The 27,958-nt window shown below is 45.6% G+C and overlaps 2 protein-coding genes across 3 annotated transcripts in view; one reads left to right on the top strand and one right to left on the bottom strand.

The window, feature by feature from the left end:
• The window catches only part of CCDC38 (coiled-coil domain containing 38), a 42,920-nt gene extending 39,041 nt beyond the window's left edge, over positions 1 to 3,879 (bottom strand). Inside the window, exons 1-2 of one of the 2 annotated variants that reach the window (XM_059726349.1) lie at positions 2,438 to 3,878; positions 1,301 to 1,429 (exon numbers count right to left, since the gene is read on the bottom strand). In XM_059726349.1, coding sequence (XP_059582332.1) covers positions 1,301 to 1,429; positions 2,438 to 2,446 — 138 coding nt within the window. In that variant the 5' untranslated portion in view covers positions 2,447 to 3,878. Of the gene's footprint in view, positions 1 to 1,300 lie in introns of both variants that reach the window. The other variant, XM_059726348.1, reaches the window with a different exon arrangement.
• Positions 3,880 to 8,411: 4,532 nt separating this feature from the next.
• AMDHD1 (amidohydrolase domain containing 1) lies at positions 8,412 to 24,127 on the top strand. Its single transcript, XM_006272991.4, has 9 exons — positions 8,412 to 8,644; positions 11,918 to 12,024; positions 13,305 to 13,369; positions 14,898 to 15,175; positions 17,926 to 18,151; positions 18,931 to 19,055; positions 21,593 to 21,686; positions 23,266 to 23,426; positions 23,857 to 24,127. The coding sequence occupies exons 1-9, from the start codon at positions 8,508 to 8,510 to the stop codon at positions 23,960 to 23,962; spliced, it is 1,299 nt and encodes a 432-aa protein (XP_006273053.1). The 5' UTR covers positions 8,412 to 8,507; the 3' UTR covers positions 23,963 to 24,127.
• The last annotated feature ends 3,831 nt before the right edge of the window (positions 24,128 to 27,958 follow it).

The following is a 27,958-nucleotide window of genomic DNA, read 5'->3' as shown; positions in this document are numbered from 1 at the left end:
CTTGGGTCTGCCCACCCCCTTGGGTGAGTCTAAATCCTAGTCCACCCCCTTGGGTGACTTCTAAATCCAGACCCTCCTTGAGTCTACCCACCCCCTTGGGTAAGTCTAAATCCTAGTCCACCCCCTTGGGTGACATTGCCCACCCACCTCTGTGGATGTGGATTCTAATCTGGAGACACGGTCTCCCCAATTACCAATCTGCTAATAATCCTAGAATAATGCCCACATTCTCCATCAAATAATGTTGGCTACAAATGTCCAACTCGGGATCCTTAAAATTCTGGTTTATTAGGCAGATTGAAACACTGTAATGAAGTTAAATCATAAACCTTGGGGCTAGTCCCCACACACACACACACACACACACACACACACATGCACATACACAGTAGCGAGCTACAAGAGTCAGGTATACCTATCGCACAGGCGCTGGAGTCTGCCGTCGATGGCCAGTCGAGGCTTCTTTCAGCGTGGTGTTATCTTCCAGAAGGGGGTCGTCGGCTGGTCCTTCTGGCTGGACAGGTCGGGTGCTGGTCAAGTTGGAGATCAAGAGGGTCACTTCACTGCTTATCTGTCCTTGGCAGACTTTGGTGACTCCCCAGTTTTCAGGTTTGCCCAATCCAGGGGTCGTTGACCCTCGTGGGACTTCCCCCTTGGTGGCTACTGGATGGCATCTGTCAGCCCCAAGGGTCGTCCGCATGTACGTGCAGGTTTCGGAGTCCGTTGATGAATTTTGAATAGGGCTCTGGGAGCGCTCGATCTGGAGATATTCAGCTCAAAAGCTGGTCCCCAGTGTTGATTAACTCAGACCAGGGCTTCTTGCCCTTGAACAGTGAAGTTTAGAGAATTCCTGGTTGCTACATTGTCACCTATTGATTTCTTCCATTGGTTGATCTGCGGTTTTCCTAGGTGTTAATTACTGCCTGCTACTGTGTTACGCATTCAATCACTGATTCACTCGCTCTTTCAGGGGCCCGCCTGATACAGGGAAGCGGCAGTTTAACTCCTGCCCTTGTTAACATTGTTACAGTGTATAACTTACTTCTGAAACTAAACACATTTAGTTAAAAGGTGAGGAGCATAAAATATAAGCTACAAGAGTAATGCCATGGCACACAAATAGATAAAAATACCAAAATACAAGGGGAGATACAAAATGCACACATACAAACTTTAAAACACAATTCCTTATCTTATACTGAAAGAAAGAGGAAGGAAGAAAAGGTAGAAGAAGAGAAACATATCCAAAGAGGGGAGAGCAAATGCAGGCAAGAGGAAAAGGGGGCTTTCTGCTACTCACTGTGTGGCACACAAGTTGGACCCTGTTGTCAGGGACACCTTGGAGGGGGGACAGGGCTGCAGTAAGCTCATTTCCAAATACAGGAAGGTGACAGACTACTTCCACTGGAGCATCAAGAGGGGCAAGATGCTGTGGGACAAAAACAGAACTGAACATCCCGCAGCAAAATATCATGCAGGATATAAAGACTCAGTGGAACTCCACATACCTGATGCTCAAGAGGCTGGTGGAGAAACAGAAGGCCATCCATGAGATGGCCCTGATTGGGGAGATCGGGATCAGTGGCCCCCTGAACAAAACTGAGGGGGATACCATCTCCCAGATCTTGGTGGTCCTCAGACCCTTCCTCGAGGCCACCAAGAGACTCAGTGCTGCTGATGCCCTCCTTAGCCAGGTGATCCCCATAGTGAGGGAACTTCAGAGCCAAATGGAGAGCTTCCAGGGGATCAATGTTCCTGACTCGGGCAGGCCGCTTCCATCAGACGTGCAGGCACTGGTGAGGCAGCTGAAGGAGGGCAACAGGAAACGGCTTGATCCCTTGCGGTCCAGTATAGTCCATGTCCTGGCCGCCATGTGTGACCCAAGGGTGAAGGGTGTGGCGGGCCAGTAGAGGGCGCTTCTGCATTGAGCCGCCCACCTCACTGCGTCCGACCACCTTCCAGGCTCCAAGTGCCCTCCCTGGGGTGCCTCACGTTTGGCCGACCCCTTCCCTGGAGCACACCCGCTAGCCTGGGGTTCCCACTGCCACCATCCAAGGCTCTGGACTCAATTCTGGCTCTGCGCACCTTGGAAAACACAGGCCTGATCGTTCACTTGGTACTAGACCCAATACAGTCACTTGGGGCACTTCCCCAAGTCAGAGGCTTAATAGGAAAATCACCCTTAGTCCACAGACCTAAGGGGCCTCCTCGGCATAATTTAGACACACCCCTCAATAAGTCTCCCACACCGGTCACAAAGGAAAACTTTATTGATTACAGGGGGTAGGGTGAAAACAGGGTAAAAGGTAGAGCAGTATCATAGGAATATCAGAGGAATCCCATAGAGCAAACCAGCAAGGCTGAGGTAGCCCTTTTAATCACACATCTGAGTTACTGTAAGCTAAATAGCTACTCGGATCTCGAGTAGCTTACTCACACACATCATCCAGAGGTGGTTGGAGTTTTCCCCTGGAGGCAGGTCACTCTTTGAGCATACGGTTATGAAGAGAGAGCCAGTTTCAGATGGTGAAGGTCCTCTGCCAGTTTCAGATTCACCTGGATGACCGCATGGCTAATGGCTGCCTTCTTCCTGGACCAGGCCTTTAAATAACCTTTCTGACCTCAGCAGCCCAGTCCAATCGAAGCTGCCAGTGCTAGCCACTAGCCAACCAATTTAAAAATCATCACGGGTCACCTGGGCCGGTGAGCGGGGCTTTTCCCTCCCCCTTCCCGGGTGACCAGAGAATCCACACCCGAGGCACCAGGCTTTTGTGATCCCCCTCCCTGAGGAATTCAACACCAGCCTCTCACGCTGGCAGAAACAGATTTCTGGAGAGGGACACAGACGGTGGCATTTCTGCCACAAAGGGCACTGTATGTGGCAGCCAAACACTGAATCAGTGGACGGAGATGCTGGTAAAGAAAGTCAGGGAGGCAGAATGGAAGAGGCGAGGGGGACATGGAACAGAGGGATCCACTGTCCCATGCTAGCATACCATCCACGAGCCAGTCTTGTCCTCCACCACAGGCACTGCTAATATAGGCTAAGGGCATGGCTTCTATGGTGGGGTCCAGAGCCACCAGACCCCAGCATCAGGCAGGAAGCACTCATGCCTTGGTGGCTGCCTATCTTGCCAAGGATGTGGAGCTGCTGCTGTGTGACCCCTTGGCCTACTGGGCAAGCCGCAGCCCAGTATGGTCAGATCTGGTCACAGTTGCCCAGCAACACCTGTCCTGTCCACCAACTAGTGTGCCAAGCAAGAGAGTGTTCAGCATCACTGGGGATGTAATGACACCCCACCCGCACTGCTTGGATGATGGTTTGGTGGAGCAGCTGGTGTTCCCCAAGCTCCAGGTGCAGATGGACTGAATGCCAGCCTCCTCACTCCGTCCACATCTATTTCCTTTTTTCATTATTTTAAAAACTAGGTAATGCCCCACTCTCAGCTTGAGGGGGCACTAACTGCATCACCAGCCAGCAGGGGAAGAACATGTCCCTGCTGAGCTCATTCCTCTGCCAAGACAAATTTGGAGGTATGGGTTTGGGGCTATGGGGAAGAAGGCTCAGGTCCTGGGCATGACCACTAAAACTGCATCCTGCCAAGGCCTGGTGGGACGGCTGGCAGTGTGGCAGCCCCATAAATGCCAGGACCGATGATCCTCTGGTGAAGGTGGGTAGGAGGCACCATAACCTCCAGCTAACACATGCACACACAGTCCTGGTTGGGGAAAGCCCAGACCTACCTGATAGGCCTGATGCTTGCTGGTTACTGTGCAGTTGTAAGGCTCCCGGTGTGCTCAGATTAGCTGCCCGGGATGCCAGCTTTCAGGTTGAAAATCTCTTTGTCAGGCTGAGGAAGTGCCTGCAGTTGGTCCTGGATGGAAGGAATAGTGAAAAAGCCAGAGGCTAGCTTGGCCCACAATGCCGGCAAGAAAGCCAGTTACTGAAAATGAAAATGGAGGCGTCAGGGGGTGAGGGACAGGCAGGGGTGGAGGGTAGGGGGCAAAGGGGAATGTAGCAGCAAAGGTAAAACTGCAGAGGTACCTGGGGAGTCAGATGTCTGGCAGGTTGCAATACGTCATAATTCCATTGTCTATTCTATATTGAGTCCATGAGTTTCTGTATCTAGGAAACTGATGAAATGAAGTTCATAAGCCCGGCTGTGAAAAGTTGTTGGCAATTTGTTTCCTCTCAGGATCAGACCTGAGATACTGGAGGCATAGTGTTTTTTTGGTGAAGAATGTGCCCTCACAGGTAAGTATTGTTGTGTTTGATAGATTCTGGTGTGCAGTTTGTGGGGGTACTGGAGATAGATAGCAGGTTTTGTGTTTTGAGCTGTAGGAAGTTGGCTTCAGTTCTGGTGATGAGGTTAGGTGCTTGTTTGAAATTACAAACCACTTATCAGAGCTGGGCCTATGAACTGCACTTCATCAGCCTCCTAGGTAGTAGGTACAGAAACTCATGGACTCAATATAGATTAGACAGTGGAATTCTCACATGCTGCAACCTGCCAGACATGTGACTCCCCAGGTACCTCTACACTTTTACCTTCAATGCCACATCCCCCTTTTCCCCCTACCCTCCACCCCCTGACACCTCCATTTCCATTTTCACTGACTGGCTTTCTTGCCTGCATTGCAGGCCAGGCCAGCCTCTGGCTTCTTTACTGTTCCTTCCATCCAGGACCAACTGCAGGTACTTCCTCAGCCTGACAAAGGGTTTTTCAACCTGAAAGCTTCCTAAGAGATATTTCTCTAACTATTCAGGGTTTTTTTCATAATAAACATAGATTCATAGATGCTGGGGTCGGAAGGGACCTCAATAGATCATCGAATCCGACCCCCTGCATAGGCAGGAAAGGGTGCTGGGTCTAGATGACCCCAGCTAGATGCCTATCTAACCTCCTCTTGAAGACCCCCAGGGTAGGGGAGAGCACCACCTCCCTTGGGAGCACATTCCAGACCTTGGCCACTCGAACTGTGAAGAAGTTCTTCCTAATGTCTAGTCTAAATCTGCTCTCTGCTAGCTTGTGGCCATTATTTCTTGTAACCCCCGGGGGCGCCTTGGTGAGTAAAGCCTCACCAATTCCCTTCTGTGCCCCCGTGATGAACTTATAGGCAGCCACAAGGTCGCCTCTCAACCTTCTCTTGCGGAAGCTGAAGAGGTCCAGGTGCCCCAGTCTCTCCTCATAGGGCTTGGCCTGCAAGCCCTTAACCATACGAGTGGCCCTTCTTGGACCCTCTACAGGTTATCCACATCCCTCTTGAAGTGCAGCGCCCAAAATTGCATGCAGTATTCCAACTGCGGTCTGACCAGCGCCCGATAGAGGGGAAGTATCACCTCCTTGGATCTGTTTGTCATGTATCTACTGATGCATGATAAAGTGCCATTAGCTTTTCTGATGGCTCCGTCACACTGACGACTCATGTTCATCTTGGAATCTACTAGGACTCCAAGATCCCTTTCCGCTTCCGTGCCACCAAGCAGGTCATTTCCTAGGCAGTAGGTATGCTGGACATTCTTCCTCCCTAGGTGCAGTACTTTGCATTTCTCCTTGTTGAATTGCATTCTGTTGTTTTCTGCCCATTTGTCCAACCTGTCCGGGTCTGCTTGTAGTTGTTCCCTGCCCTCCGGCATGTCCACTTCTCCCCACAGTTTTGTACATACAAACATAAGAACACAAGATAAGCCATCACACATACCACGAGTAACCTATATCCAACACAACATCTTTACTTCTTGCTGCCAATTCCTTTATAACAAGAAAGGCTCTGTGACAGTTCCGTTTGGCTACCTTAGATGCTACTGGTGCTATTGCTGTTGAGCCAGCTATGTTATTTTCACCTGCCGTCATTTACAGTGGTGGACTGGACCAAGGCTGTAGGTGAAGAGAAGACCTCACAGGGACACATTGCTGTGTTGTGCAGAAGCCCCAGAGCCAGGAAGGGCGTACCTGAACACATACAGAGTGTCATAAGCACCCATGTCATGAGTTTTGCTTGTCGACAGCCAGAGGTGCAGGGCCCCAGAAACCCGAGCCCCGCTGCACCTATCTCGTTGAGAGCTGGCAGGCTTTGTGGCTGCAGCAGGGCTTGACAGCCAGGCCTGCAGTGGTTTCCCCCTGCCCCAAGCCAGGCACAGTGTCACAAGCACCCATGTCATGAGTTTTGCCTGTCGGCAGCCAGAGGTGCAGGGCCCCAAAACCCTGAGCCCCACTGCACCTATCTCATTGAAACTTGGCAGGCTTCATTGCCTCAGCAGGGGCTAGCAAGCCTGCAGTTTTGACCCCACTGTGGCTTCACCCATACAAGTGACAGGAGTTTGGCTCTCAAGATTTTGGGGTGCAATTTCTCTGAACCCCCTGCACCTATCTTCTTGAAACTTGGCAGGCATCATGCCCTCGGAAGAGGCTACCGTTCCTGTAAGTTTCATCCAACTCTGGCCAGAAGTGACAAAGTTATAGCCTGTTTTGACCTTCCCCATTATATCCTATGGGCGAAATGGCGAAACAGGGTTGAAATGGCAAAACATTGAAACGTTTCGATGGAACAAAACTGAACAGCTGTTTCAACCTGAAACAAAAGTCGAAACGAAACACTGTTCTGTCAAAACGTCAAAATGCTAGTCGAAATGAAATGCTTCCGTTTCGCACAGCCCTACTACTACTGGCAAACATCCTGCAGACACACATAGGAGGGAGAAAAAAATGTGAGGGGGCTGAGCTCGTGCACGCATGTGTGCATGCCCCCCCGCCCCTGCGGGGGAAGGGGTGGGGGGGGAGGGAGGGAGGCTGGGACTGGGCAGTGATCGGGGCTGGGGCCCAGGCCCGCTGCACCTGTGCAGCCACCCCTTCGCCATGCCAGGGGTCATTGTCTGGCGCCAGCATCCACAGACCCCAGTTCTGCACCCTCCCTGGCTGCCTCCCCGCACAGGTACCCACCCAACCCCTACCCAGCCTGGCCCTAGTCCTGCACTGCCCAGGGAGGAAGCCCAGACCTCGAGAGAGGACAACCTCAGTTGCACTGCTGGGCCAGAAGGGATGGAGCCCCTGGGACACTCGTGCCCACCCTGCCCTGAGAACAGTCCGGTGGCTCCTTCAGAGCCAGGGCACCAGGCCCCCCTGATCTTTGCACGGGGCAAGGGAGGGCTACAGCTGCACTCTGGCTGCTCCCTGCCTCACTGCAGCCTTTGAAAGCGGTGCAGTGCCATGTGCGTCCTGCTGCTGAGCAGGCTGGGCAGCCAGGCACATGGTGCCACTTTCAAAGGCTGCAGCACAGGGGCCACAGCCGTTCCTTTTCCCCACCTTGCTACCCCACGCTGCAGCTCTGGAGGAGCCACTGAGCTCCAATTGTCCCAGGACTTGGCTGGGGCCCCATTCACTGTGAACGGGGCCCCAAATGGGCTGGTCATGGGGGCAATCAGAGCCCAGCAGCTTGTCCAGGGGCGTAGTGCAGGGGAGCCAGGGGAGGGGAGTGTACCCCCTTCCCTGGCTCCCCTACAGTGCGTGCAGCAGCAGGAGCCACCCGCCCACACCCCTGGACAAGCTGCCAGGCTCCCATTGCCCCACGACCCAGCCTGGCTCCGTGAATGGGGCCCTGGCCCAGCTGGGTCATGGGGCAATCCCCACAGTGCAGTAGGGAGCAGGGCAGGGGTGAATGATTTGCCCCTGCCCCTATTCCACTCCCTCCTGCACTGTGGGGGTCTCAGTCTGCCTCCCCCAAGCCCCGGCAGTCAAAAGAAACTTACTGGCATGCTGGGCCAGCTGCGATCCTGATGCACGCCTCTCCCTCCTGCTCCAGCAGCCTGCAGTCAGGCTGCCCTGGTGTTTGGGGGGGCTGAGCCCTGCTAGCCCCTCCTGTCCGCCACCTATGCAGCCATACCTGGGGCTTCAGATGTTTCCAAATCCTTTGGCGGGCATCCTACATGCAGGCCCAAGCCTGGAGACTTGGGGTTCGGATGCCCCGAGTTTTGCTTGCCCTCAGCCATAGGGCCCTAGGAGCAAGCTAGGGAGGAGACTCCCATTTCCCAGCAGGCACACGCATGGAAGGACTTACGCTTTCTGCTGCGTCAGGAAAGCATCCGGCCCGTCACGGGCAGCGCTGGGACCAAGTCACAAGCCCGCCTGGGCCGTCCGCGGGGCTGTGCTGTGGCCGGCGCGGCTGACCGAGGACCTCGCGGGCGCTGTTTTCTCTTTGCCTCCGTGTGGCAGCGCCTTGTCGGAGAAACCTGCAGGCAGCGGCTGACAGAGGGAACCGCGGGTGGCGGAGGGAGCAGGGGCAAGGAGGGGGCAGGGCCAGGCATGGGGCAGGGCTAGGCATGGGGCCACGGCCAAGGACGGGGCTAGAAATAGGGGCCGGGGCGGGCTGGTGGGCGGCAGACCCGGCTGAGTCCTGCAGGGTGGGGAGCCGTGAGGCGGCGGCGCTCGTCCCAGGCCCCGGCCAGCCATTCCCGCCCGGGGCGCTGCGACCGCGGCTCCCTCCTCCCGCGCCCGCCGTCCCGCCACGCCATGGCCGGGGAGCAGCGGCTGCTGCTGGACAACGCGCGGCAGCTCGTGCTCGTGTGCGCGCGCGGGGAGACGCACCTGGCGCGGGGCGGCGCGCGGGGCCTGGCCGTGCTGGAGGCCGCCAGCGCCGTGGTGGGCAGGTAGGGCCGGGCGGGCAACTCGGGGCGCCTGCCCGGGCCAGGGCTGCCACCCCTGGGGGGAGCGCAGCGCGGGCACCCGCGCCCCTGCAGCATGCGGCTCGGGCTGTCCGGCTGTCCAGCTACACGTACGGCTAGATCGGTGCCTAGAGCCAGCTAGACTTACTAGAGCTGGAGACGCCTGTCTGGATCTGTCTGTCTGGACATACCTGGCTGTCTTCTATCAGCGGGGATCTGTGTATCTACATCTAGCTGTCTAAATCTATCTCTATAGATAAATAGATCGGAGGGGGGACGACTCCTGTCTAGAGATACCTGTTATCTGCAGTTGCATATCTGGAGATATCTATCTATCTATCTATCTATCTATCTATCTATCTATCTATCTATCTATCTATCATGTCTCTACCTATCTCAGAAGATACCTCTATCTATAGATAGATCTATAGATATCTATTGCTAGCTATCACTGTTTATCAATATTTTAGCTATCGCGGTCTACCTATCACTATCTATAGATAGATCTACAGCTATATATATAGGTATAACACAAGCTTTCAGGGACTGAAGCTCACTTCATCACTGAGCTTCAGCCCACAACTCCTGTGCGCTCGCTCGCTCCTCTGCGTATTCTATACGGTGGAAATCGCCTTTGCCTTCTACATGACGTCGAACTCAACAGGTTAACAATGTCTGCGTTGAAAAGATTCAGTTCAGAAGAAGATTTTCCAGGTGCTTATTGACTCACAGCTTATGGCTGAAAAACAGAGAAGATGTGTTGTTCTTAATGTGGATGAATGCACCCAAGAAGAAAAGCTGCAAAAGGAGATCCATAATATTAGCTCTTTAACGGAAGGGAATCTAATTTGGGAAAAAATATATACTTAGTTCTTTTTAAAAGAATACCCCTTGGTTTGGGTGTTCTAATAACTGTGTGACATATAAAAAGGTGCAGTGTTTTTGTAGTGTGGAAGGTGTGACATGCCATGCCAGTTTGGAGTAAGTATGCTGAAAAATAGTGTAAATTCTAAAATAATCATTCTCATTAGCTAGAAAATTAGTATTCCAACCCGCGAAGGTGTAAGCAGACAATCATTTTTATGGAGGACTTGAGCCACTGATGTCTTTACTCACTTGTAAAGACTTGGTGAGGCATGTCAGACTTTGGAGGATAGAGACATTATGTAGACAAAATAAAGCTGTTGTACTTTCTTTGTATACCTCTTTTTCCATCAGTCTAGGCTAAGAAGGTCCCAAATTTGTAATTAGACCCATGTTCATAGAAAAATAGGTCTGGATGGGACCACAAGAGGTCATCTAGCCCAATTCCATGCTCAAGGCAGGATATATTTTGGACAAGTGTTTATCTAACTGATTCTCAGCCAGGGTGCCATCGCACCCTGGGTTGCCTTGAGACCCTTTCAGGGGTGCCACAGGGTGTCAGACAGTGTTAACACTGTTAGGTGTGCAAACACAATTAACAAGGTAATCCTAGAAATTTCAACTAGGACTCCATAGTGCTAAAAACACTCTGTCTTTCTGAGCTGTTTAAGACAAGATTTTCTGTATTATGTTTCTGAAGTAAAAAATTGAGTGAAAACTAAGAATTGACATTTTCCCAGAGGTGTCTTGAGTCAAAAAAAAGTTACGAACCATTGATCTAACCTGCTCTTAAAAACTTATAGTGGCAGAGATTCCACAACTTTTCTAGATCAGTGGTTCATTTTTGGACCAGGACCCATCTGTAAACATTGATGGCCAGTCCCAACCTAAAGAGAAACCAGCCCCCTGGCCCTGCCGGTTCCCCTCACTCTCAACCCACCGTCCGCCACTCCGTAGCCTGGCTGGTGCCCTGCACTCCCAATTTACTGGCCCCAGCCCCACAGTGTGTGGGGCAAGGGAAGGGGTGGGACGTGGCGGGGAATATGCCACCCCTGCAGATTTGTGCACCCCCAGCAGGCATGAGGCTGCAGCCTGAGTTGACCAGCATGGGCAGGACTTGGTGCGGGAGGGCAGAGCAGTGCGACAAGTAATGGACGGTGCACAGGGAGGGCCGCGCTGCCGTCACCTTGTCTTGCTGCCAGCTGCTTGTGCACTGGACTGTGGCTGTACCCTGCTGCCATACCCTGACTGCCACAGCCGCTCCCCTCAGGCCATGGCTCTAACCCAGAAAGGAGGTGGGGTAGAGAGCAGTGTCACCTGTTCCCCTCTGCCCCGTGACACGGTGTCAATGCTCCTGCCCCTCTGGCCCATAGACTTATCTGCAAGAAGCTGCGGGAGCTTCTCCACACTGCCTGGCTGCCATGTCCACTTGCACATGGCTGCCCCCGCCTGATCGCCCTCACCGCAGCCCCTGGCAGGCTGGAACGTTGCCAGCCTGCAAAGGGAAACCAGCAGTTTCCCATGTTTTTCTCTTTTAAACAAGAAGCAATTTTTAAAGTTTGCTCACAACCCCATCATATGTTCTTGCTACCCATTTGTGGGTCATGACCCATGGGTTGAGAAATGCTGTTCCAGATAACCTGTTCCAGTGCTTACCCACCCTCATAGTGAGAAAGTCCTTCTTAATATTTAACTTTAATTTCCTTTACCATAGTAGTTAAATAAAAGTACACAGGTATTGTGATACCTGACAGTGCCTTTTTTAGCATTTGCTCTCTAATTCATGCAAGGTCTATCTATCTAGATTCCAAGGGAAGAATCCTATTTCACTTCACATGCCCACATTATATTTTTCCAGCTGCGTAACTGCAAGTTTTGGCACTTACATTTTGCAGTCCTATTCCAGTGCAGATACTGACTTGAAGCGTGGCATACATTTGCTGACCCGCTGGTCTACAATAGTTTCTATCTATCAGAAAGAAAACAAAATCTTCTAGTAAATATTAAACATAATTTCAGTATTGGAACAAGAATTTGAAGTTGTTTTCTGTGAATTTGATACGAACAGAATGAAAGGATAATGAGCATGTTAATATTTGACCTCTGAGTTACAGGGTACAAATAAGTATTAATCCCAATACAAAGGGCCCTAAGATTATCATCTTCTGAATCTAAAATGACATGGGGAGGAGAGGCCTGGGTCATCACAGGTACCTTAAAATGTCAACAGAATAATACATGTATTTTTAAACATCCACTGAATTAGCAAGCGACTTGCCCTGTCCATCTTTGCAGTCCTGCTAATAATGACCTCGCTTCTCTCCATGTACAACTTGGTTGAGTTTGATGTATAAACAAACTAATGCTTTTTTGTTGTTTGTTTGCTGCTTACAGAGATGGCTGCATAAAAGCTGTAGGCCCTGTTGATGCTATTCGCAGGCAGTTTTCAGAAACATCATTTGAAAAAATAATTGACTGTTCTGGGAAATGCGTATTGCCAGGTTCGTGTATTTTCTTAATTTTAGTGATGCAGAAGAGATTGGCTGACTATGTATTCAGATAAAGCATGGGCACCTCAATTTCCTAAACTCTCATTCATTAGGCCTGGTTCTATTTTCATCAGTGATATTTTAACTTTGCAAAGTATCCACTTACAAAACACCAGAAAAGTCTTTTTTATCTAGTATGGTAAGTCCCAGATTGTCACTGTACCTGGAGCCCTCTGTGAGGAGTGGCACGTATTTTTTTTCTGCTGCCAGGAGCAGTCCAAGGGTGGACTTGTGACTCTGACGACTGCAGTGCCATTCTTGGCTTCACTCTGAGGGGGAAAGTATTCTGCTGCTACTCCATCCCAATACCAACCAATTACTTCCTGCTCTACACTGGCTCAAATCAACTTGTTGGCAAGTTAGGAGTGGCAAATCAAAGCAGTGCTGTTTCCCTACCATTTTCCATCCTTGCTCTGTCTACCAGCAGTCCATCCATGACATCTTCTTACCCCACTTTGCCCTCAGATTGGTGGTTGTGGGTCAAAGTCCATGGCACTTAGGAACCTGAAATAGTAAGGCACTTTTGAAAATGTCATTAGATGTAAAGTAAATCTGGGCAAGCACATTATCTTTACAAATCAGGCTGATCCTATGAGCATTATAGGTAGGTAACAATATTCTTCAACATGGATTCCAGCATGCCATGGGACTTATTTCACAGTCTTTACTCATGGACGATTCCCACTGAAGTCAACTGAATACTGCCAGATTAATGACAACGTATGCAGTTTATACTTTTAAAAGGGTGCCTATTGAAATCAAGTCATCAGTTTCAAAATGAGTTAAAAATGCATTCAAGTACTACTCCTATTAGTTCTCTGGCAGTTTCCCTGTTTTTTAAAAACATGTCTATATTTCTCATTTTGTTTTGCAAATGACCCACAGGAGACCGATTGATCTCCTGTGTCAGAGAAACGGAATCGCTACACAAGCTGTCACCAACTTCACTAAAAATAACCCGGAAAAAGGCAAAAATATTTACCCTTCTTGTAATCTTGGATCTCGTGTATAGATTTTTTGGGGGGGGTAACAATGTGACTTAAAATCTTTTTGGACAGAAATACACAGTTTCATAGTTGGTAGGGTTGGAAGGGACCTGAGCAGATCATCAAGTCCAACCCAGGGTTTTTTGTATGCTTGCTTGTTTTAGTTTGGGGAGTTGGAATTGATACCATGTCTTTAATTTGCTCGCATGTGCATGTTTTAATTTTTTCTGGTTTGTTTTTTTTAAGGTTTAGTAGATGCTCATACACATCCAATATGGGCTGGGGACAGGGTCCATGAGTTTGCAATGAAGGTAATTTCCTATATTTACAGGGTTTTTCTTTCTGTTCCTATGGTTTGCTATCACACCAAACTATATCTGCTTTCTCTAAAGCCCTGTTTTCATCTGCAAAAGATAGTCATTCATATCATATATAATAAGGAATGGGAGAATAATAGATGGCTTTAGAGAAAGAGAGGGGACTGGAGCAAAAGAAAAGAGAGATGGGAAAAACAAGGGGAAATTAAAAAGGAAAGGGAAATCCAGGGAAAGAAGAGAAGTGGCACTGGGACATTTTGTTTGTTTTGTTTTGTTTTGTTTTGTTTTAAATCAGTGTGTGATTTCAAAGGTTGAGAGTGAGCTTATTATTTATTATTAAGCACTTCCAGGGAGGGACCATCTCATACACTGTTTGTAATGCACCTAGCACAGTTGTTGTACCAGTCTCTGTTGGCTTGTCAGGAACTACAATAATAAACAGAATTAATGATAATATGGTTTTCCTATGTGAGAGGAGAGATGCTAGTTAATTGATTCTGAGAAGTAGAGAGATGGGGATAACTTAATTCTGGCATCTCAACCTGGCAAAAGGGTTCCTACTGACATTATGGTAAAGCTGTCCCTATTGAAGGGATAATACAGTCATATTCAGGTGCTGAATTCAACTTCTAGTCAAGACGATGTCAAAAATAAAACAGAAGACAGAACCAATAGTAATAACTGTTCATGGCAAGGCAAAATCCAGTTCATTCTCACTTGCTTCCTCTTCCCCTGGTAGCCATTTTTAAACTATTTGGGTTATAGGCAGAGGTTAAATTGACTTGTGCCTTCAAATCTATGTTAAAACAAGGAGATACGGTCTTCTAAAAGACATTCCTTCCTACAGTTCTTCCACCTCTGAGGAAATTTCTGTCTAACCTAGGCATAAGGCAGGACTCAGACATGCTGCTGTTCTCCTGCCGAGGACACTCATGGTCTAATTTACTAGGTGCTGGCTCATAGTGAAGGAGATAGTGAAATCCCATTGGATTCAGCCAGCAAGGAAGATTGTTTTCAGAGCTGACGTGCTTCTCTCTTGCAGCCTGGCAACACTATTTGTCTTTCAGGGGCCAGATCCAGCACGGATGCAGGACCAAGGAAGCTCTGAGTACTTCCCAAACGTTCATCATTGCTGCAATTACAGTGGGGCAGAATGGTCATGCCCGTGGCCTATGCCAGAACACTTCTTAGTCCAGAGGCGGGTAATGGTACTTAGACATGTCTGGCAGACAGCCTCCGGCTTTGGTATTTCTTTGCATTTATTTAACTGGCCCAAAGCAGCTACAGCATGGGAAGAACTACCCAATTACCTTTTCTGATCAATTCCAGGTACATTTAACTTCCTTTTTTCCCCATCAGTAGCAGACCGGATCCAGGCTGAGTTATTGCCTCCATGAGAGAGTTTCCCACATTTTAATTCCATCTTGTAGCTGGTTACCCGTATCCACTGCAGAACAGGCCAACAACTCAGAATCCCTTGAAAAAAATAAAAATCCACATTTAATTGATAATTTTGCTTCAGCTGGCAGGTGCTTCCTATATGGATATTCACCAAGCTGGGGGAGGAATACATTTTACTGTGGAACACACCCAGAAAGCCTCAGAAGAAGAGCTGTTCAATACCTTCAAACACCGACTGTTACGTATGATCAGTGCAGGAACCACTTTGGTTGAGTGTAAGAGTGGATATGGGTTAAACCTCGAAACAGAACTTAAAATGCTCAGAGTGATTGAACGGGCTAAACGGTTACTGGACATCAGCATCTCCTCGACATACTGTGGAGCTCATTCTGTGCCTAAGTAAAGTGATTTTTTTTTTTGTTTTTTAAACACTTGCTTTCATGTTGTTTCATAAAATATGAAAATGGGTCTTCAGCAGATGAACTGCAAAGAGATGGCATATTTTCCAGATTTTAAGGTGAGGAGCCAGGTATCAGGTAAAGAAAGCTGTAATAGAGTTTAGTTGGTCTTGTGGCAACAAAGAGCACCTGAAACAGCAGCATTCAACATCAAGTAATGCTTAACGGAATTTAAAGTAGTGGAGATTGCATTGGTGCAGCAGGGCCAGCTATAAAAAATATCAGATCATTGGGTTTTATGCAGAAATTGAATGGATTCAGCCAACAGGCATGCAGTTATCCTGAGCAGTTTCTGATTCCCCCCATAGGAAGGATGTTTTTAGGGTCTCCTCTTGAGAAAAGAAACCTACAAGGTAGAAGAATGCATTAAAACAAATAAATATTGTGTGCAGCATCCCCCTTCAATGACACAGATCCTGGGAGTCAGCTACATAACAGTACTTTTGATTGTCATCGTTTGATATTATCTATTTCTCCCTAATTTAAGATTTTCTTTTAGTGTAAAATGTCCTTTGTTAATTAGTGCACATATCCAAAAGGAATATTGTACCAACTTTAATAACTGGAAGAGAGTTAAACATAAAAACTACTAGAAGCTGACTGAAAAACGCTAAACATTTTATGATAGTGTTCAGGTGATGCTGTAACCATGATGGTCTGGGAATTATGCAAGATGCAAGGATTTCTTTGGGTGATCTCTTATTGGACCAGCTGCATAATTGGGATAGAGCTACAAGCTTTCAAATGCAAACCTTCTTCAGGTTTGAGGAGAAAAGCCAGCGCAGTGACAGTACAAAACATTTGGAAAAGTGGGAATTTACAGTGGAGAAAGTGCCTCTGATGTACATGCAACAATGTGTTCACTGCCATTGTGAATTTCAGTCCAGGATATCTGTTTACTCCATGCAAACTGGCTTTCCTGCCACCTAATAGCCAGGTATTATGAAGTGCTGCTTTGCACACTCCTTACTCCAGAAAGAAACCTGCCTGCAGAGCAAAATCTGGCATGCATGACTCTGGAGTAAACCTGGGTGTTTGTACCCTTTGTCATTGCAGTCTTTGGTTTCATAAAACTATACTCTGTTCTCTTTTCAGTTCATGTGCCTGGGCCTAGATTAGAATTTGAACTCCTCAAATTCTTCCCTTTTTGGGTCAAAGCCATGGATGCTTTAACCCCAACAATAAAGGGATAATGTGGTGCTCATTTTTGGTGACTGTGAAACGGGTGGCTTCCAAATCCTCAAAGTACGTTCAGTGTTAGGAATGATGGGAAAAAATGAAAGCCTCAGGTTCCAGGATTGTAATGAAAGAGAGGGGCTGAGATTCTTAAGTCCCTCACTTTAACATGAGTTTCCGATCTGGGATTGTAAAAATGAGCTGAAAATAAAGAAAACCCTAACAGTTCAATCCAGTAGTCAGGTAAAAAGACCAAATATTTATTTTTAATCCCCTGATTTTCAGGTGCTGATGCAGGCTTTTTAGAGGACAGGGAGGGGTTGGTACTGTGGATCTGGATCCCTTTCTCTCCAGGCAAACATTTTTGAAAGCGATATCCAGAATGAAAATCTCATTTTAGAATGATTACAGTCTTCAGTGTATCACTTGGGAGGCCTTAACAGCAAACAGAAGAAAAAGAATAGAAACAGACTCATCTTTCTTCCCTTTTAGCTCTAGAATGAATCTTCAGCTCTACCCCCTCCACAAACTGTCAGGCCAAAAGAAGAAAAGAGAGGGTGGTGAGTAGACATGGCAAAAGCCAAATCAGCCCTCAGGATTGTTACAACAAGAAGGAAAAGCAGTTTGTCAGAATCTGGTCTGGTTTATAACCATGCAGCCACATTTATAAATGTGAGCAGAATTTTGCTGTATGAATTTACTGTCAATGAAAAACTCCAAACATCAACCACATATGGCACTCATATAATGCTGTTGCAGTTTCACAATGACCTAATTAAAGACCAGATGCTACCTTAGATACTTAGTTTCAGGGTGTCACTATCATTTTTATATTTCAAAGGTGCAAAGTAAAGCCCAAACTCTTATAAGGCAGTTCCATCTTCAGGTGCCTAAGAGGTTGTGAAATTAGCAGCAGTCTATTGTTGGGAAGCTCCAAGTCAAAACCAGCAGTGAGTTTGAATGATATACTAAAAGAGAAAAGTATATTTAAAGTCATTTTTCTGCAAAAGGGCCTTCTTAGCATTGACATATGAGGTATAGGTAACTTTTGAGTAAAAATCAAAAGTATTTGGAAGTCGCTTCTAAGGATAAAATCTTAGCAAGTTAGAATGGAAAAATAGGAAAGTAGAAGAATATTGTAGTATTAAAGGTCACACATTTTGATTAGTATCTAAGGAAATCTGGTGTATGTATAATCTAGATAGCAAGCATACTTTCCCTTTAAAAAGATATCAGGACTAATTCTTGTGCTTATATGACATCACAATATTTCCTGTTGCTTTTTGTTTTTAAATGTAATAATAAACTACGCTTAACAATGGAAATAGAATGCTATAGAGAAGATTGGAAATATCAACTCAGGTAAAAAAAATTAGAAAATATAGCTACTCAGGCACTTACTAAAAGTATTTTGAATTCCTTATATGTATGTCTTTTTCTAAGGGCATGATTTAAAAATACTGGAAAGTTCAAAGATATTTTTCTTATGCCTTAGTGACATTTTCTTTTCATTAGAGGGAAAAATGTTACTGAAGCCACAGATGACATTATCAATAACCATCTCCCTAAACTGAAGGAACTTGACCTAAGTGGTGAAATCCATGTTAACAATATAGATGTGTTCTGTGAGAAGGGAGTCTTTGATCTAAATTCTACCAGAAGAATTCTTCAGGCTGGAAAAGATATAGGGTTACAGATTAACTTCCATGGTGATGAACTTCATCCAATGAAAGCTGCAGAGGTACTTCATTCTTCTTTATCACATTTATGTTTAAGCCACTTTTGCTTCTGTGTTCTTTTATAAAAGTATGATTCATAGTTTATGAAATAGATCACAAGAAGGATATCATCAATATGCAAAACTGATGAGTTGAAGACATAGAACTCTTGACCTTTATGGGTAAATTCTGTACTGGCTATTCAAACATTGACTTTGCTTATCTTCTGCAAGTGAGGCAAAACAGAAAGATGGATATCCATGAACCCATTCATTACTGGTACAAAGCACAAGCTTTGGCCCGCGGTTTAAAAAAAAAAATCTTAAATGTGTTTTTCCTTAAGACGGTACAGTTCCTCTGGCTGGCAGTTGCAGAAAAACTGCAGCAAGTGTATGCAGGGAGATGGACCCAAGTAGCAGTTTTGTCAAAGGGAGTCTGTATGAGTCTGGACATCGCCTCTGCATACTCCATATTACAGTCTGGTCTGCCAAAGCTATTCTTGTATTTGAAGAAAATCAAATTTAATCAAGCACAGAAGTCTGTATGGTACATTGCTCTTGGATTTCATAATTTTTCCCATTTCCATTGCAAACAGTATCAGTTTCCACTAGATTTCTTCTGTATTGTATGCACATTTTATGCACATTTTAAGTTTTATGCACAATTTGTGTACAATAGCATTATACATAATTGCCATAACAAATGATCTGTCCAAGAACTTTGATAGGGACATTGCTTCAACAATTCATTGGTATCGCTGACTGATTTTTCTGTTAATGTTTTTTTTTGATGTGCTACTTAGCTTGGAGCTGAATTAGGAGCACAAGCTATAAGCCATCTGGAAGAAATTAGTGATGAAGGCATCGCTGCTATGGCAAAGGCTAAGTGTGCAGCTGTCCTTTTACCAACTACTGCCTACATGCTGAGGTAATATCATTTTAATGGATTGAAAAGTATAGTCACAACTGTAACAGCAGAAACATTTTGAGGCTTGAGAGTCTTATTCAAGAATTGGAGTCATAGATCCTTGACTTTCTTAACTCAGTGATTCCATTAATACATATTAATCTAGCTGATAAATTAATTAAAACATCAAGATATCAACTGAAGATACAAACTGGTTAGTTTTCATTAATTCAAATTATATCTGCAATATGCATATTTGCTCACTTGTTTCTACAGTAGCATGATGTTAAGAAATGGACCATTTCTTTCTCTAGCCAGGTGAAAGATTGTAGGTCTCATTTCAGAAACTTTGATTCTAAGCAGAAAGCATTAGAAGTTTTCTCAAAAGCTCTAGTTGCATTTGACAGATATTTAAAATATGCAGATTTCTTAGACACTAGGGCTGGAAGGGACCTCAGAAGATCATTGAGTCCAGCCCCCTGCCCCAGGGGCAGAAAGTCAGCTGGGGTCAAAGAATCTCAGCAAGATAAGCGTCCAAACACTTCTGAAAGGAGTCCAGAGTAGGTGCTTGCACCACCTCTGAGGCACTCTATTCCAGGCCTTGGGGGCTCATACGGTAAAGAAGTTTTTCCTTATGTCCAGCCTAAAACGGTCTTGGAGGAGTTTGTGACTGTTTGACCTTGTCGTCCTTGGGATGCTCTGGTGAACAGGTGTTCCCCCAGATCCTGATGTACACCCCTTATAAATTATAGGCAGCCATTAAGTCACCCCTGAGCCTGCGCTTTTCCAGGTATAAAAGGACAACCTCATTTTATCTTTAAAACCAGAAATATAGCAACAATAGCTTCATTTTAGTAAAATCCTTTCATGCTAATACACTAATGATGCCAAGAAATTAAAATCAAAGTAGTATAAAAGACGGTGCTGAGAAACTAGTTTGACTAGTTAGTAAAGATCCATAATCTGAGAGGTGCTAAGAAGGAGGGTGATAAATGGCTACTGAAGAGCAAGAAAGCACATCCAATGAGATGCAGATTCCCCTCAACTCCTTTTCACATTAATGGTAATCAAGAAGTCTGCACTCTCCCAGGATGAGGCCACTGCAGCTCCCAAGTGTGCAGTAGCAAGTGTACAGGAGTTGGCCCAAAGAATCCAAGACAGCAGTCTCCCAGTTGGACCTTTTGTTAGTTTTTTTCATTCCCTCAGATCAGTGTATCCAAGGAATATGAAGGTGGAATGGCATGTGAAACATAGGAGCACCTTAAAAGAAAAATTTCAAGTATAGTAATTATCATAGCATGATACAATTCAAAGAACAGGCACTGTTTTCTCACTGATTTACTGTCACATATAATGAAATACAGAAATATGTGACATATTTTTAATTGTCCTTTTTAAGTTAATTTAAATCCACACAAAATGAATTTTAAAAATAGTAGATAGTCATCTGAAAACCTTTAATTTTTTTCTCCATTGATTTATTTCTAGGGGCAACATCCAATTCCATTTCGATTTGCTGCACAATGACTAAAACAGTTCTCAGTTCAAAGTAGCTTTCTTAACAAAGACCATAATTCTGCAATCTCTTATGCAAGTGTTTAACTTTACTGTCCTAAGTAACTTCATTTATTTCAACAGAACTACCCATGGCAATAACGTTAAGCATTTGTGAAGTGTTTATAGGATCCAGGCTCACATGAGCACACTCAAAATGAAATTTCCAACTGCTGTCTAATTTGATCAAGGATCTCAATGTCATAACATGGAGAGAGGAATATATTAAACTTTTATTTGTTGCTGAGGGTCAGCTCACAGGAGATATCCCATTGATTGTGGGAGGTTTGTATAATTGCTGGTGTAGAATTATGACTTTATGTAGTAGCTAACCTTTGAGCTAGTCAAGTTACCTTTGCATTCAGCATCGTTCAGTGTGGAAAAAGGACAACACTTGTATTAACTAGTATATCTGGCCTTTTGGTCACTTGAACATACACTTACTCAATTTACCTACTTACCTTCCAGGATTTGCACAAAGTAGATGCACAAGTGAAGACCTTTTGTTAAAAAATCCTTTGATGCGTCCTAATTAAGCAGAAGTGTTAACATCTCATTGAGATGAATGGGGAAATGAACATTTTTGCATTTCAGAGTTGTTTTAGGTTGTCTGTCAGTTCAGGAAGAGAATTCTACAAACTGCTCATGTTTGGAAGGTTCTCTACAACCATAAGATCAAGAACTACATTTAAAAAAATTAAAATGGATTTTGCAAAATCTGCAATTGTCCTGGAGGATAAGTAACCTTAACTACAGAGGCCTGAAGGGCAGGTACTTGATAGAACTATAATAAACTAAGTAAACTAATTACAGCTACTGCAAGAGCAGTGCACAACATCATTAGGGTTTTGGGTATGGAGTAGAAAGCAAAGTTTGGTCTTTTTCCTGCAAAGCAGTTAGTGAAACTGAAAGCATATAGTATCCAAACTCAAAGATTTTTATTCCATAGTAATGCAAATTGTAATAGCTGGATGTCCTGTATTGACATTGATATTTTTTTCTAGACTGAAACAACCTCAGGCTAGAAAAATGTTACAAGAAGGCGTTATTGTTGCTCTTGGCAGTGATTTTAATCCTAATGCATACTGCTTTTCTATGGTAAGATATTCTTTATGCATATTACACTACCCCCAGTTGCTAACAGTCTCCGACAGTCACAGCTCATGGATAGGCCTGTGCGAATAGGGAAGTATTCAATTTGTGTTCAGATTCGGCTGATTCAGAGGACAGTGATTTGATTTGGTGATTTGAATCACTGTCCCCATTCGATTCAGCCGAATCAGAATCAGAGATTCAGTGCTGATTCAGCACTGATTCGGAGATTTGGATTGGCCAGGGAGAGGCAGGCACAGCTGGGTGGCTACAGGTTCTTTCGTGGCTCATCTGGCTGTGCCTGCCTCTCCCCAGGCTGGGGGAGCCATGGGAGAAGCCCCCATGGCTGCCCTGCCCAGCCCCATTCCCCACCCGGTCCCAGCCTCCTGGCACTTAAAAAAAAAAAAAAAAAAAAAAAAAAGCCCTGCACTCACGAGCTGCAGCATCAGTGATCAGGGCCTCTGAGGGCCTGTGGCAGAGCCCTACTGCACAGCACGAGGCAGTGGGGATTGCCCCGCCCCCCCCACCTGGCACCCGCGCCCCAGGTGCAGCGTGGCTCAGCAGGGTGCCACGCGTTGTCTGGGAGCTGGGGTGGTTCCACCTGTCAGCCAGAGCCTGGCACCATTTAGCCCCAGTGGCCCCAGCTCCCAGACAGCATGCAGAGCCATGCTGCACCTGCTCCATGGGGCAGCTGCCGCACAGGTGCCAGGCAGTGGGGGAGGGCAATCCCCACTGCTCTGCGCTTGGAGGGGGGTGCTCTGCCACAAGCTCTCAGACGCCCTGATTACCGCTGCCAGAGCCAGTGAGTGCCTGGCTTTTTTTTTTTTTTTTTTTTTTTTTAAGTGCGAGGAGGCTGGGGCCGGGCAGGGCAGCCATGGGGCCTTGTCCCACAGCTCCCCCCGCCTGGGGTGAGGCAGGCACAGCCCGAGGAGCCATGGGAGAACCTGCAGTCGCCTGACTGTGCCTACATCTCCCTGGCCTATCAGAATCTTCCGAATTGGTTCAGAGGTTTTGGATTCCATTCAGACCTATGAATGGGTCTCCCAGTTCAATTCAGATTCGGAGATTTGGCCGCCAAATCTCCTCCAAATCAAATCAGTGACTGAAGCTTTGCACAGCCCTACTCATGGAATCACAGGAAAGTAGAGCTGGGAGAGACCTCATGAGATCATCTAGTCTAACCCCCCTGCTCAAGGTAGGATTGTCCCTGACTAAGCCATCCCAACCAAGCATCTGTCCAACATGCTCTTACTTCTGGCGAGGCCTTGCTCGATTAGGAGCCTTCTTAATACACAGCCTGAGAACTATATCCTCAGTTTAAAATAATTGCCCCAGCTCTGTATCAAACTCAGAAACTATTCCCCATAAATTCTTTGAAGACTCAGAAGTTCCTGATTTTCACATCTGAATTGGGAGGCCCAGACAGTTCTGTAGAAGGAAGAAACATCCAGTGTTTCCATTTCCTGTTTAAAAATGAACTTGTGTCTTGCATTTTGCTCTTTTTCTCACCCATCATGGGGAGCCTTGGGCATTATGGAACAGGTAGCTGACTTTTTTTTCCTGTTTTCCTCTCCCTTTTTATTAGCCCATGGTAATGCATTTGGCCTGTGTAAATATGAAAATGTCAATGAATGAAGCATTAGCAGCTGCCACCATTAATGCAGCTTATGCTTTGGGAAGATCCCATACACATGGCTCCATAGAGATTGGCAAACAAGGTGATTTTATTGTCATTAATTCATCAAGGTAGGTACTTACACTGGTATTTAAAACCTAATTTAAGACAAGAGAGTCTGATTTTCCATTGTCCTATACCTTTGGAATCGTTAAATCTGTACAGTAGGAACATTTTACACCTAAGTTTGTATTCCTGTTCAATAGATATAAATCACTCCTGTGGAGATTGAGGCCCATGATGATAAGATTAAAACCTAGAACCATATATATTTAAAAGGGTTTTTTTACAAATTTAGCTGAAAACAGTACAAGAAATTCACTACTGATTTCTATGTTAACTCACTCTATTAATATAATATTGTCTGATAATATTGAGACAAAGGATCAATAAATAATTGACAAATATTTGTTTCTTGTAATTCAAGCAGGCCCTTTATGATGTGTGTGATCTGTTTTTATGAAGTTATTGAATTACCAAAATGCTTTATTGTCTTTTTAGGTGGGAGCACTTGATTTACCAGTTTGGGGGACATCAAGAATTGATTGAATATGTTATTGTTAAAGGAAAAGTCGTGTATAAAAATGAAAGAGTTATGGGCTACTAAATAGTTACCGAAAGAAGATGATCATGTTGAAGGCTATCAGGAGAAAAACAGTATTAAAGTGTTTTTACTACATAAGGACATCAGATTACTTGGATTTGTATTTAGTAGTGTATCGCTTGCATATACTCATTTTGCTTCCTCTATTAAAAGAAACTTTATCAAGCATTTCCAGTTAACTCTTTTTCCTATCAAATCCAAACTTGTCTCTTCAATTCATTAAAACAACAAGAATTTATAGCTTTGAAATAAGGCGGACACCTGAAACCAAGAAGTGAAAGACCAGGAAAGCCAACAGATGGAATGGCTGGTGCACCGTTGTTCAGGTCTAGGTCAGTTTTATAGATCAGACTGGGTAAGAAGCTTAATAAAGGCATAGAGTTTGGAATGGACGGTGCCACAGACTTGCAAGCTGTTCTTGTAAGCAGTTATCTTTGTATTGAAGAAGTTTTGGGAGCTCAGTTTGTATTCACAAATTTGTCACCTTGACATTTAAAATAAGCTCGTCTCAAATGTCCACATTTGAGACACAAACATTCAAAAAACTATTTTTTATGTATTTGAGACTTGATCAGAACTGAAATACCTACAGTAGTGAATATTGTCTTAACTTCATAACTTGTGTGATCATGGGTTGATCATGAATATGATGATCCTTTAACTCAAGCTAATTGAGTGGTTTCAGGATTTAAGATTCCTGTTATGAGACTTCTTTGTCCTCCTCTATATATATTTTCTGTAGTTTGCATGTTCATTTGCAGATATTTACTAAATACAATATTTGATCATGCCTTAATCTGAACCTTTGAAATATTGATATGGAATCTCTAACAGGGTGGTCTGGCCTTTAAGGCAGATGGACAGCCCTGGGGTAGGAACCCAGCAGTGGGTGAATAGCTGGAAGTTAAAACTCCTTAGGGAGAAAGAGCAAAGAGCTCAAGCTGGGAACAAAGAGTTTATGGCTAGGAAGCAGCCTGGAACTCAAAAGAGCTCACTATTAAGAAGGGGCCAGAGCTACAAGGGCCTTTCCTGCCCCCTGAAGAAAGGTTAAAGTTGTGCTTTACTTTTTTCTTTTCTTTTTTTGGGACAAAGTCGATTGTTCATATTAAAAAGACCAGCTGAAGGGCTCCCAGGGGAGCAAAGCCAGCTTGCAAGGCAGTAGGGCTAGGCACCCCAATCCATTTGCATGATATTTATCTAAAAATTCACGTTCACACATGCATGCCTTTATACATAATTGTCTTAATTGTAGCATACAGTCTACAGTGCACAGAGGAAAGAGCAATACAGCTCAAAAGTCAAAACTATTGTAAGTAATATGTTGTTTTCCTAGTACTTTAAATCACTACAGCTCTTCTACAAATTAGCAAAATCATGAAAAATGCTGAAGGAGGAAGACATCTCAACTTTGTTAATAAAAACCACAGGCATGAAAGTATGAACACCTAAAGAGGAAAGACAAGCCTTCAGAAAAGCAGTATTATTTTTAAAGGCACATTGGGTCAGGAAACCCTTTCAGAGAACTAGACCCTTGGCACTAATGATGCCAATCATATTTTGACTGTAAGGTAGATATTCAAAATTTACAATGCATGCAATTAAAACACGATATGAGCCTCTTATCTCTTAGAACTTTGAGGTCTTCAAAATATGGCAGCCACTCCAAAAAGATGCTTATTATGTTTCTTGCTCCTAATTTTATTTACGGTGTAGTAATCAACTAGATCATTTCTGTAATACTTTAATGACATTCCTGTCACTAGATGTTTTCACTGCAAGCAGATGTGGATGGGGACTTCACTTTTATAGACCTTGAAACAACATCTAACGTGTGCTATCAGTTTTTCCTTAAACCAAACTTGGACAGGTTTCATTAATAACATTTATATAGGCAGTTAGCAAACTTGTCAGAGGATGAAAACAGACACTCTTAAAAATACAATTCTGCACTGAATAGTGACTGTCCCAAGGTTGCATTATAGCACTCTAATTTTCAGATTAAGTTAAAACTGTCCACCTCGCAAATGAACCTGCAATCTATCAAACTGCATTCTTTTCTTCTGAACTGTCATTGCTACCAATAATGTCTTAGGAGCCAAATTATGCCTTCTATGATACTTGGATAACACTGGGAATGTCTACATGCACTATAATGTGAATGATAAACCCAGTGCAGTTCGCATCAGCGTTTATTGTTGCCAGGTGCTGTGTTTACACATGCACCTGGAACTGCAGCACGTTGAGATGGATTGGAGCAGCTGCAGCTGGCAGGGAGCCCCAGGGGTCAGCCTGCCAAACCTGAGACTGCTCTGACCCAGCTCAGTGTGGTGGGAGGGGCTGGCTGGAGCACAGGGGTGCTCCAATGCAGGGTTAGCTGGCAGGCAGTCCCTACACTGAAGCATCCTCGTGCCCCAGCCAGCGCCGTCAGCATCTACACGTGCATTGCGCCGCATTAAATGCTGCTGCAGCATAGCGCTTGTGTTTACAAATACTAATCTACAGCAGCATTTAGGAGTTTACTGCAGCCTAATAGGGCTGCATGTGTAGACGCTGAGACTTTACTCTGGAGCTAACTAGGCAATAAACATCTGGTGTAGACACACCTACTATTATGTTAGGTAGAGCCGTAAGGATGATTTAAAAATATAAGGATACTTAGAATTTAATAAGACTCTTTCAAGGCTGTACAAACAGCCAACTTACTCCACAGAAGTGTGTACATATACACATACATATACATATACACACAGACACACACACTAGCCGATTGCCCATCAGGAATGGGAGGGGAAGAGAGCGTGTGGGGATGGAGCCCCGTGCCCACCCCCGCTGCCCAGGTCTGCTCCCCCTTTTACCTCCTGCTGCTTGGGGTCTGGGCCCAGGCCCAATGAGGGGGAGGACTGGGCCCAAGGGTGGGGAGAAGCCAGGCCGCCACGGCCTGGGCTGACCTGGTGGCAGCAAGGGAACGGGAGGAGTGGGCTCGGAGCTGACGGGGGGAGGAAGGGGAGGAGTGGACCAGGGCCCGAGCAGGGGAGGAGGCCCAAGCCCGAGCCAGGGGAGAAACCTGCCCGCAGCAGCAGTGGGGGGAGCAGTGGGCCCAGCCTGACAAGGCAGCGGCTGTGGGAGAAGAGTAGCGAGCCTTCTTCCCGCCTTGGGCCTGGGCCTACTCCTCCCCCTCCCCGCCCTGGTCGGCTCCAAGCCCACTGCTCCCTCCCCCACCACCGCTACTGCCACCATTTGGTCAGCCCAGGCCCACTGCTCCCCCTGCTGCACTGGCCCAGCTTCTCTCCCAGTTCGGGCTCGAGCCTCCTCCCCCCCTGCGTGGGGGCCCAGGCCCACTCCTCCCACCACCACCACCACCACTGCAGCGCGCCTGCTATTACCCCTGTACTTGCCAGCTTAAAATTGGTTTGGGCATGTCAACATGGCCTGGAGTTACTGTACAGTGCTGGCAAAATAGTCATACCCTTTACATCCTGACCTCCTGAACAGTGTATGGAACCCTACTTACTCCCTGCAGATATCTGATGAACCATGGAATTTAAAACCTGTGTCCTCTAAAAACCATAGGTGGTCCAAGCCCCCTTTTCTTACAGTTCAGCTCCCCTTTCTGTAGCATTCCCAAACCTTAAGCTGCCCACCCTCCTTCCACTTTTTCTGAACTGATCTTTTGCTTTCAATTTTCATTGTAACATAAAATACAGTGGCACATATACAGAGGCACATGAAAATTGACCCTGACCTTTTCTATATTTGTTTTAGCTGTATATCCTTTACAATGTGAATTAAGTTTATCCCATTGTTAACATCACAGCATTTCTTATCATTACCAGTTCAGTTTTGCTGATGTTTGAAGGTGCTGCCACTATAATAGAAATACTGCATTTACTCAAACATAAAATTACTTTGATTATAGGACAAGCCCCCCCAATAATTAAATTCTACATTAGGAAAATTTTTAATTTATTATAATTTTACAGGTATAAAATCTAGTTATTG

The sequence above is a fragment of the Alligator mississippiensis genome, chromosome 4 (assembly GCF_030867095.1).
Source record: "Alligator mississippiensis isolate rAllMis1 chromosome 4, rAllMis1, whole genome shotgun sequence".
Taxonomy (NCBI): Eukaryota; Metazoa; Chordata; order Crocodylia; family Alligatoridae; genus Alligator; species Alligator mississippiensis.
The sequence above is the reverse complement of the archived record's forward strand: the minus strand, read 5'-3'. Positions and strand labels throughout refer to the sequence as shown.